We start from the raw sequence: 11,939 nt of genomic DNA on the forward strand, positions 1-11,939 counted from the left end.
AACAATCCAATATCTACATAAGAACTACTGTAGTAATTACATACCTCTGACACTAACTGCAGGATATTCCTGCACGACGTTGTTTATTGACACTGGATTTTCAAGAATTCTTTTACGTCGGTTCATATACGTGGCCTCCATTAAATTGCCTATCAACCCATAGTTGCGGTGGCTTTACTTCGACATCTCCCTCTTCAACTGTTGTACATGCTCCTTGCATGTTTCGTCTGTCTCCCCATTTTCTGTATCGACCGCCTCACACTTTCTTTTTTTCATCTCTGGCTTTCCTACTGCAGTCCCATTTCCAGAGGAAACTTGTCGTGTTTTTCTTAGGTTCTTGAATCTATATTTAATCGCTGATTGCCAAGAACTCTAAAGCATAAGACAAAAAAAAAAAAATTTAAACAAAGTAAAGATAATTCAACTTCACTGCAAGTTAATGTTACCTTAAGATAAAATGTGAATACCTTGTGACAATGAACAAGGTAACTCAACAATGCTGCAAAAAACCCTAGTTGGATTTCGACATTTACCTACCTTCAGCTACAGTACTCTAGTAAGTGCCCGGAGCTTTTAAAATTGTTATTGATTTTAGGGGTGCTTATTTCAACTTGGCTTTATAGAAACTTAAAAATTTAGTGGCACTTGTTCCTTTAAGACTGCAAGGTGCATTGCTAGTTTCTCAAACAACATGAAAATGTTTGTATTGGAGATGAATTTCTTATAAAAATATTGTAGTTCTTGATAAGATAATCTCCTTTATTAAAGTGTTCCATGGTTTTAGGTGGTGGTCGCTTAATCTACACATCTAGATGTGTATAAGAGACAGGGTGGTGGTCGCTTAGTCGAGCAGATACGATACAGCAATTGCAAGACATCTGTCTACAAGTGTTTTAGATGATTGTACTTACTATGCCACAACCCAAGGTGTCTGCCAAAAATGGATAGTGCTTAACAATCTGAAAACACACATGCTCCCTTTCACTCTTCGTGGGGTTCATTGTGTGGACACGGATCATTGAACAAACATCCCTAGTGAATTCATTGCGCAAACTGCTCGAAAGTCTGCCTGCCTTTAACCCTTCTGACACTGGTGGAGAGAACTAAAAGAAAAATGAAAAGGCTAACTTTCCATGTACCCATATTCCACAGTATATCCTGCAAAAAACTATTCTGTATATACCTCCAGCCAAAGGGTTTTGGTCAAACAAACACAAATGCTTAAAAGAATTCAATGAATTTTTTAATTTGTTTTTGCCTTTAATGTACAGTAATTACGTTTCCAGTGATACTGTATGGCACTCATTTCATTGATGGATCATGCTGTGATATACAAAAAAATAAACATCTGGCAAAAGTTTGAGAAAGTCAGACAAGTTATCAACGTGAGAACTACATGCTTACAGGAATATTACATAATTTTGCAGAAGTACTTGAGTCTGAGTATAAAAATATATTTGATCAGAATTATGAAACTTCCATAATTGCTATTAATAAATGATTAGAATTGCCTTCAGTTAGTTTAATCCTAACAAAGCACTATAATTGCCTAATATTACAGTAAAACATTCTAATGCAGTTTTTTATAATCAGACAAAATACTTACTGAGGTAGGCAGCTGAAATTTAGTACACCAGTCTTTCTCTTGTTCTTTATCGAGATGGGAAAAGGCCGGCTGGCCTGACACGGCATCCAAAGATGTAGCAGCTGGTGATTTTTTTTTAATCTTTGCTTCTTTTATAACTTGCACAGGTAGGCCTACCAGGTGTGGTTGGTAGGTCTTGTAATGAGTCTTGTGAAAGCGAGTCTTGGGAAGAAGGCGAGTCTTCAAAAAACAAGTAATGAGTATTCAGACCTTGGGAAGATGAGGGGGATGCTTCGCTTGCAGTATCTGATAACTAGGATAAGATATTAAAAGAAAACATAAAGACAAATAAAAAATTAAAGGCAGCTTTTTTTTTATTGATTTATTGCGTGTTTTATGGTATACAACTCACATTTTAACTTGCCTAAGTTGAATCTAACGTGCTACTGCAATAGTTACACTTTGAGTTAATTCGTCAAATGCTATTTAAGTTAAAAGACAATTGGTAACCTGACTTGAAGGCCAAAAAATAACAAATGATTACTTTTTTCAGTGCTTGAGATCATACGAGGATAAAACACACATGGTTACACACAGGTTTCCCTGAGTTGTAATACTTTTGTTTACTGTAATTTAACTGGCGTAGCATTCTTCCTATTACGTACGCCTCCCAGTTACCAGACGTCACAGTAGTCTGTCCTATTACAGCACTGTAGAGAGTGATTACAATAGGTCAGCAAAACTAGCTAGACTTTGTAATAAAATTGGGTAGCCTGCCATACCTTTTTTTTAAGTACAATTTTCGCTCCGGTTCGCAATCTGGAATTTAAGAGTAGGTTGATACCCGGTGCATAGGCTGCATCACATCCCAAAAAGGGAGCACAAGTTCTTTATCACTTAATCCCTTTTCGATTGAACTTTAATTGTTTTAACACGTATCAGAAATAGTCTGTTTAAATTTTAATGGTCCCAGCCTCTTTTACAGTTTAATTCCAAAAACAAAACTGAAAATCTCAATAGAATAAATTATTTTAACGGAGGGCTTGCCTAGAATCTAGACCCTATTACATATGTCCACAGCATGGTACCACTGCTTATTCGTTTACCAATGGTAATTTTCTGTCTATTCTGGGTTTATACACCCAAAATGCACATCTGCGATTTATCGGGAGTTTTCAATGTAGGCCCTGCTTTAGGAAGCTTATTGTTGTAGCTTCTTCGGTCATTTCATTACTTGATTTTGAGTCAAAAAACATTATGCAGTGCACAGATGCTAATGTCTGTTTCTTTATTAAAGCTTGAGGGTGACGCAAGGGTCCAGGGAAATTGATAAAACTCATCATTAGCCTAATACCTTAGGTCTTCCGTCAGAGGTTAATAGTTTTTTGAAAGCCGAGTTCTGCACGAACCGGTAGATCACCCGCGCATACAATACCAGTAAGAACCCTATGTATATTTTCCCAGTTCTCGCCCTAACACACCCTAAGATTTTGTTATTCCATGGACGTAACGCTGCTGTTTATTCCACCAATAATAGCGTGTCTTGCTGAGTTAATCCCCAATGATAATCCTTTGAACAAACAATATTGTTGTGTTGTGTTAGTCACAGGGTTGCCTTTCTGGGGATGTACACATACAGTATGTACCTTAACACTTACCTGCTTCTCTTTGGGATTTATTCTAACAATTCCAACTGCAATCCGCACCCTTGCTATTTGCCCGGCTTTGATTCCACATGACTTCAAAAGATTGTCACTAGCATTTGCTACCAGTTCGATAGAATCCAGCTTTAATTAAAATATAACCATGAATTTAAGTACGGTACTTGCATCATAAACAATTTACTAAAGTTCACTTAGATATTCGTCAGTGATTATTTCAATAAATCAGAGTAAATTCCTAAAAAAAAAAGTCAAAGTGTTTAGTCACACAAATATGATTTTCGTAAATTCAAATAATGAGGCCTAGACTAGCTCTACATCAAAATCCTCTAACCTTATTAATATCTTGGCCACATATTCTGCAATAAATGTCTGCACAAGTAACAAGTTAATATTTTGTTTTCTATGTTTTATTGATTTACTGACCTCTTCATCCAGTAGGATATCTAGTTTCCTGCTTCACCCCTTCCTTTAGCATACACTTTAGTAGGTTCAACTCCATTTTCTTTAATTACAGAATAGGACTATGGTAAATAAAATTTGGTAAATAATGTTATTTGACATAAATTGATAATAATCCTGCACTTAAAATATAGCCTAGGCCTACAATATTAAAATTGGCCTATTCCAAAAGCATCCACAGTATGGCCAAAAGTAGGCAAAATGGCTCCAGGAAAATACTGGGCAGTATAAATTACCCTAAATGACAGGTAGGTGAAAATGACGACCCCAATGATCGAAATTTATAGTAAAAACATTTTTTGTTTGTTTTTAAATCTTCCAACTTTTCAAATGCTGTAAAATAGCAGAAATTGAATCAATAAATCAGCAAGTCGATGTTTAGTACTAGAAGGTCAAAGATTAAAATTTTATTAAATTTTTTTAAAGATATAAACATTTTTATAATGGCCCATTGGTAACTGACATAACGCTAAATTGATGTTACGCTTATTTTTAATGTTAGATTGTGTACAAATTTTTATTTATAATTTAATAATAATAGCTATAATTAATAAGGTATAAGGTTTAATATTATTATTATTATTAATATTGTTTGTTTACACATTTTGCATCTCTCCCGCCACATCATCGATCAACACCACAAGGGTGCAGCCATTTTTCACCATGTTAAATATATAAATCATATTATTTGAGCTAAAAACAGGGTTTTTATAAATATGTTTTATGTTGTAACTTTTTTAGAAAATATTCTATAACAGACCAAATTTTAACTCTGTCGCAAAACATAGTTTTCTTCCTGAGTTATACCAAAATTTTACCTAAACCAGGCCTTGTCATTTAAAAATGGCAGGCGAGCAATAAAACACTCACCATAATTATCAGGCGAGTGATTATTTTGCGGGATGGCGAGGGGTGGGGGAAGGGGAAGGGAGATTAAAGAAATACTGCAGATGAACGTTCATCCGCTATACAGTGCAATCAGCATGAGTCAACAAGACAACAAATTTAACTTCCAATATTTACTCGAGAAATAATAAAGTGCACTCTCCCAATACCGCCCCCCACCCCCAACACCTCGGGGCCGGTTACGATGTTCGGATTTCCGGAAAGTTTGGTTAGCGTAACACTATTACTAGGCATAGGCCTAGCTAGCAAGAGTCCTGTGGGTTCGGTATGACTAGCATACAAAAAGTTAACATACATACAGTGTACGTACAGTACCTGTTGTTTTGCTGTACTGTACAGCAAATTAAATTACAAATAAAACGAATGCTTTTATATTGTTTTTACATGCATTTTCAGTCTAATATTTTTTCCCTAAACCCCAACACATTCTTAGTCATGATGCCACTTTGCTGGGCGGTTGTTGTAAACATCAGGTTGTGCCTCCGAAACTCTGCCAGCTAATTGGTTAATTTTTTTTATGGGGTCATGTGTAAACATGTGCTTAACTGAGATGACCTCAGATCGCCCAAAGTTTTATTGCGTGACAGCTTGCTGACAGAACTTTATTCATAAATTAAATCTCAATAAATCTAACAAATTTAAATTTTATTCTCTACAAATTTCCTATATTAAATTAGCAACATGTTTCTTAAAAGTGTCTTGTTTGACGAATAAGTGAAGCTATGCATTTTTTAATTTACACTGATGAATTTAACGACATCCAAATCAACGTCTACTAAAAAAGAGTCAGCTATTGTAGAAACTTGCTTTGAGTTCTGTCTATTTTTAAGGAGCCATTTGTACTTTAAACAATGGAAGGTGTAATTTTCACTTAATCTAACCATGCAACTTTAACGTTTACTGGTGTGTCGTTTTAAATCAATAGGGCTGTGGAGGCGAGTTATTTTGAAATGTAAGACGAGCTGTTTTTCACACCCCCTCGATAGCAATTTAGGTGCGCGAGCGTGAGCGTGCACCTTAAATGACAAAGTCTGCAAAACCATCTTTTTCAAATTAAACTCAAGTATTTTTATGGATAGGGTAAAATTATTATTTAATGTCATTTTATCTATAATTTGCCAGTATTTAATGAATTAAAGAATTTGATGGCCTTGCAAATATGAACATTATAAAAAATGTTTTTTGCTGTAAAAGTGTGTCTTTTGGTAATTAATTAATTTTGGGAGAAAATTTTCCATAATCCAGACAGCTACAGTAGGCCTAATAAAATATGCTTCGCAAACAATTTGACACTAAATTCAACTCCCTTGCACAAATACTAACAGAGTTTCAGATTATTTAATGATTTTTGCAAAAAGTTTACCAAAACAGATGTTTTTGAAGTAAAAATATATTTTTATGGACAAAGTATAAAAATTTAAAATATATATATTTATTTTGTGATTTATCAATGTCACTCTAGCTCATTTGCTAGTATTGAGTGATTTCAAAAATTTGTTGGCCTTGAAAATATGAAAATTATTAAAAAATTATATTTTTTGGCCAAAAAATGAGGTTTTTGGTAATATAATTTCATGGTTATTTTTGGATAAAACTGCTCCATTAAAGCTAATAGAAATACATGTATTCTGAGTAATTTGAGACCAAATTCAAATGCCCTAAAAAATACTAACAGAGTTAAGGCCTGTTTACACTTCAACGATAACAATAAAAATGCTAAAAAGCAATTGTTCATATAGGAAACAAAAGAAATAAGAAGTTTTTACACTAGGATGATTCTATAACGATTTATCGTGTATGCAATACCAAAATATTTTAACAATCAAATCAGATGACATCATAATCATGGACAAACGATAAAATCATTGCTACTATAACGATTTTAATGTTTTCCCATGATTATGACGTCATCTAATTTGATTTGTCAAAATATGTTGTTATCGCATAACTGATAAATCGTTATCGAACCTTTCTAGTGTACAAACTTCTCTTATTTCTTTTATTTTCTATATGAACAATTTTTAGCTTTTTTATTGTTATCGTTGAAGTATAAACAGGCCTTTACAGAGTTTACCTGATTTTTGCAAAAGTTTACCAAAACTGATGTTTTTAAAGTAAAATTAAATATATTTTTTTGGATAAAGTATAAAACTTTAAAATATATATTTGTTTGTGATTTATTAATGTCACTTTAACTCATTTGCCAGAATTGAGTGAACATTTGATGGCCTTTAAATAGATAATATGTAATGTAGGCCACACATTGCTAAACGACCCCAGTTCCGTACGAAGAACTGCAATTAATATTTCAATAATGCAATGTTGCCTTTTTGATTTCCAGCGTTGTCATATTGCTTGATATTTGTGTTTTGATGTTCAAAAAAATTCAGTTAAATTTGACAGATTTCATATACTTATTTATTGAAAATAACAACATTATTAAAATCATGTTTTTTGCCCAGGCTAAAAATGGGGTTTTTTGTTATAAATATTTCCCTGGTTATATTTGAAGAAAATGTTCAATTAAAGCAAATAGAAATACACTTGTATTCTGAGTAATTTGAGACCAAATTCAACACAATCTGATAAATACTGAGTTACGGATTTTTCCTGATTTTTGGAAAATTTTACCAAAACCGGCTTTTTTGAAGTTAAATCAATTAAATTTGTATGCACAAACTACTGTATTAGAATTTTTTTTTGTGCTTTATTGTCATTTCAGCTGTCATCAGCCACCTTTAATAAGTTGAAACAATCGATGGCTTGGAAAAAAAACATGTTTTTTGGTAAAAATTTTTTTCCTGGTTGTTTCTGGGGAAAATGTTTTATTATACAGCAAATACAAACATGATCCTTCAGAACATTTTGGTACCAAAATGAACTCTTTATCACTAACAGTCACTGAAATACAGAGGGTTAGTATTTTTTCCCAAAAATGAATGCTTTTGCATAAAAGAGGCATTTTTGGACCCGGAGACTCAATTTTACGACTGCTACATGGCCAAAATGGATGACCAAAAAGGTATCATCACTATTATCAGGAGAATTATAGGCCTAGGCCTTCTATGTACGTAGGCCTGTACCACCTAGCAGTAGGCCTAAGTTAGGTTTAAGTTAGGCCTAGCCCTAGCTAGGTAGGCATTGCTTAATTGCTAGCTCCTAGGTAGTTTAGGCCAGCTAGGCATTAGCCCTAACCTAGGAATGGATAGGTTAGGCCTAGGCCTAGCCCTTAAATTATATTAATAATTTATACTGCCCAGAAATTTCTCCTTAATATTAATAAGAACACCATTTCCAAACTAGGGCCTAGGTTAAGCCCGGGGCCCTACCCTACTGTATTTTATTAAGACAAAATAAGGCCTATTATTTGTGATAACCAAAATGCACTTACTTCGTGAACAACCTCGCAGAACAAAAAGACAGGTTTCCTGTCTCTCCCGCCCAAAAAATCCTCTCTGTGCATATACACGGCGTTACATGTGAACCAGCCGCCACACTGCCAGCCTTTGATCGCGAGTCCGCAATACGCGAACGAACGTATAAGACGTGATTCAAACAGATAAATTACGAACGCATAAGATGGGTATGATTTAAACAAATAAAACAACAAACACATTAGACGGACATGAACGAATTTATAAACGATATGACGGAGAAGATTTAAAAAAAATAAAATAACGAAAACATAACACGGACATGAAAAAAAAATAAATAAATAAAGGTACGAACGTATAAGACGGACATGATTCAAACAATAAAACAAAGCCAACATAAAAGACTGACATTTCTCAAACAAATAACAAACGTATCGGACGGACATAGACAAATGATACTGTGTAGACAAATGAATAATTTTGTAATGAACAAAATATTTATGAACAAAAACAAACAAATATGAAACCAATGGACGGTTTTACAAATGAACATGTACCAGTACGCATGTAAAATGTGCAAGTTGGGATGATATATCGATTCTGTCTTTATTCATAAATGAGGGATACTAATTGAAAGTATCCCTTCTTAATTTTTTTTTTGTTTTTTTTTTTCGTTTTTTATGGGGGTAGGGGTGGCGAATCTTTTTTTTTTTTTTTTTTTTTTTTTTTTTTTTTTTTTTTTTTGCACTTTCTTCAGTACAATTCTGTACAGTACACATCAAACGGGAAAAAATCCGTCATCGACTTCAGTCTTAAATGTTGAACCTCTGTTTGGCAGCTTCATCTCGCCATTTCCTCATTTCCATTAGGTGAATATAATCCACATCTCCTTATCTTCCAGCCACATCAGCAGGTTGTGGCTGTTGATGCGTTGACTCTTGGGAGGTGACTAACTTCTTCTTCATCATCAGATGAATCGTGCTCCTGCGATGTTTCCACACCACTGATGATTTGATCATCCGTTAGCAACTGATACCCTGGATCGTCTGCGTCTTCAGCCAGCCATTGAACAGGTCCCATCTACTCGCTATCATCGGGTTTTTTTATCCGAGTTCTTCAAACATTACATCGAATTCAGCCGAGTCATCGTCATCATGATGGTTTCTTTGATGAGTCGTTGCTCGGCTCTTCTCCCAGAAGTTGTCGCCAGCTACGACTAATACCCTATTCAGACTACACTTTGTTGCGATCGGTTGCGATGTAATCAGTGGTAATCCAAAACTGATTACTCCCGATCGCAATCAACGAACGCATTCAGACCAACACAAACTATTTTTACATTCTAGGGCCTAGGCCTCCGGTGGCTAGGCCCATGTTGACTGACCTTAGCCAAACAGTGCCTGTGGAATTCGTTGTGATTCGTTGCGATTGGATTCCGTGGTAATCGGGAGTAATAAAGATTGTAGCACCCAATCGCAACGGGTAACAATTGTGATATCGATTACATATCGACTACTATTGGTGAGCTTTCAGACACGATTTTACTTTGCGATTGGGTGCGATTGAGTGTCGCAATTGCTACAACCGATCGCAATGCGATGCTAGTCTGAATGGGGTATTAGGTTTCCTTCAGTTGCATCTGCCCATGCTTGGGAAATCCAACCAACGCAATCCTTGACTGTCAGCTGCTTGATGACATTTGGAATGTCGTCATCGTTTGCCAGGATGTGTCGTAGGAGATTCTTTTTGTAGCGTCGTTTCAGGGGTTCAAAGATCCCCTGGTCCATAGGCTGAATCACGCTAGTGGTGTTTGGGGGAAGATACTCAACCCAGATGTTCCCATCCTCAGAAACGAGTTCGTCTTTTGGGGGGTGTGACGGAGCCTTATCCAAAAAAAGTAGAATTTTGTATGGAATGTCGTGTTCATGGCACCACCGCCGGACAGTTGGAACAAAGTCACTGTGGAACCAATTTTTGAAAACGGTAGCATCTGTAAGTTAATGACCAGCCTGAGGCACTTCGTAGATTACTAGCATTGTTTATTGAGGTACTGACCGACATACATGTATGAGATGGGTAACGCACCGAGAGGGCGTGGTTCAAATTAATACAATGTTCTACATCTTCCTTCATTTATTTGATCAATTTATAGTAAATTTAAATTCTTTTCATCCTTTTGTTTCTTTTTTTTTAACATGAGAACAATAAAATGTTTTAAGTCAAAAGTGTGATTGTGTTATTCATTCAATTGTGATCATTTCTAACATATTAATTAGCATCTTAAATTTTTGTTCAATTGAGACGAAACGATTTTATTGTGGAAGGCACACTACAAATATCCCACCATTACCATTACCATTACCATATTAATTTCCATTTTACTTATAAATTCCAATCCAATAACAATGGACTATAATCAATGTATAATTAATGTTCATTCAATGTTCAGCAATCATATCAATGTTCAATCAATGTTCAATAATCAATGTATAATCAATCTTCATTCAATGTTCAATAATCGACTTTCAGCAATCAAATCAATGTTCAATAATCAACGTTCAGTAATCCAATCAATGTTCAATCAACGCTTGCATTTTTTTTATAGTTACTGCGCAAACATAGAGCTATTGTATTTTGGATTTTGTTTGACAGTTCGTCCATTTCGGGTTCTCTTGGCTGAATCTGTGTTGGATTTTGTGGTAGTTCTTAACGAGGCTGAGTTTGCATTTTGTGGTTTTGGGTTGTGTATCGGCTGTGTGTCCTGGAATTGTAATGGTATATAAACAGCTTTTTGTATCGGCTTCTTTTCTGTTACAGGAAGCAGATATTTTCTGTTTCTTCTTATTTGCGTTTCACCGGTATCGACCATATATGATCTTGGCTGTTCCAGAACCTTGCTGATCGTTCCCAGGCGATCATGTTCTTTCTTTGTTCTTATTCGAACTGTCTGGTTTTGTTGTAGCATTGGGAGTGCGCTTGCCTGTGCTTTTTTTGTCATAGTAGCGCTTCTGTTAGTTTCTCTTCATTTCTAATTGATTTCTTACAACTTTTGTATTGATTGCTTTTGGTGTCAGTAAGAATTTGTTTGTTTAGAGAGGATTTCTAGTTGTTCGTGATAGTAGTCTTTGTGCCGGTGATTTGAGAACATTATCTCTTGGCACATTGCGTAAGTTCAGAGGATTTTGATAGATATCTGATCCATCTCTTCGTGTCTTTTCTAACAACATCTTTGCCTGCTTTACCGCATTCTCTGCAGGGCCATTTGATTGGGCATGTTGAGGACTACTCGTGATGTGCACAAACTTACATTCTGATGCGAACTGTTTGAATTGTTGACCTGAATACTGACCTCCATTGTCACTTATAAGAATCCGCGGTGTACCATGGGTAGCAAAGTGACGCTTCAGTTTCACTATTACCGTGACTGATGTTAAGTTAGTTAAAGTATTCATTTCAAATCATCCGGGATAGGAATCTACGGGTACAAGGTAATGCTTATTGTTCCACTCAAATATATCTGTGGCAACAATCGTCCATGGTAGATCTGGAATATTATGTAAAAGTAAGGGCTAAATGGCTTGATGTGCCTTTAGGGCATTACATACCTGGCAGGATGACACAAACTTATTTATGTCATTGCACATTGATCTCCAATACATAATTCCCCGTGCTCTGCGTTTTGTAGCTTCCATTTCAGGATGTCCTTTGTGTAGTATTTGTGTATATGATGACTGGAGAGAGAGAGCTAGGAATTATGCTTTGATGTCCTTTTATAACTATTCCATTGTCTACTGAGAGTTCATCTCTGAAAGTAAAATAACTTCGTATTTCTGAAGGGCACGACTTTGGAGTTTTTTTTTAGCATCCCTTAAGTATTGTGTTAATTGTTGCCACAGATATATTTGAGTGGAACAATAAGCATTACATTGTACTCGTAGATTCCTATCCCGG

General features: G+C 35.3%; 1 protein-coding gene and 1 long non-coding RNA gene across 2 annotated transcripts; both read right to left on the bottom strand.

The window, feature by feature from the left end:
• Positions 1-233: 233 nt before the first annotated feature.
• On the bottom strand, positions 234-3,374 carry LOC117124711. Its single transcript, XR_004448005.1, has 3 exons — positions 3,244-3,374; positions 1,607-1,898; positions 234-372 (listed from the first exon to the last, which is right to left on the bottom strand). It is a non-coding gene; the product is annotated as an uncharacterized LOC117124711 (long non-coding RNA).
• A 7,703-nt stretch (positions 3,375-11,077) lies between these two features.
• Positions 11,078-11,440, bottom strand: LOC117124747 (igE-binding protein-like). The gene has a single exon (XM_033271064.1). It carries the CDS (start codon positions 11,438-11,440, stop codon positions 11,078-11,080), a length of 363 nt encoding a protein of 120 aa, XP_033126955.1.
• Between the last annotated feature and the right edge of the window lie 499 nt (positions 11,441-11,939).

Source organism: Anneissia japonica, unplaced genomic scaffold (genome assembly GCF_011630105.1).
Source record: "Anneissia japonica isolate Jap-2015-1 unplaced genomic scaffold, ASM1163010v1 scaffold1771_len165655_cov130, whole genome shotgun sequence".
NCBI classification, from domain to species: domain Eukaryota; kingdom Metazoa; phylum Echinodermata; class Crinoidea; order Comatulida; family Comatulidae; genus Anneissia; species Anneissia japonica.

Coding starts and splice junctions, on each gene's coding strand:
- LOC117124747 (XM_033271064.1), bottom strand. CDS start 11,440: ATGAATACTTTAACTAACTTAACATCAGTCACGGTAATAGTGAAACTG.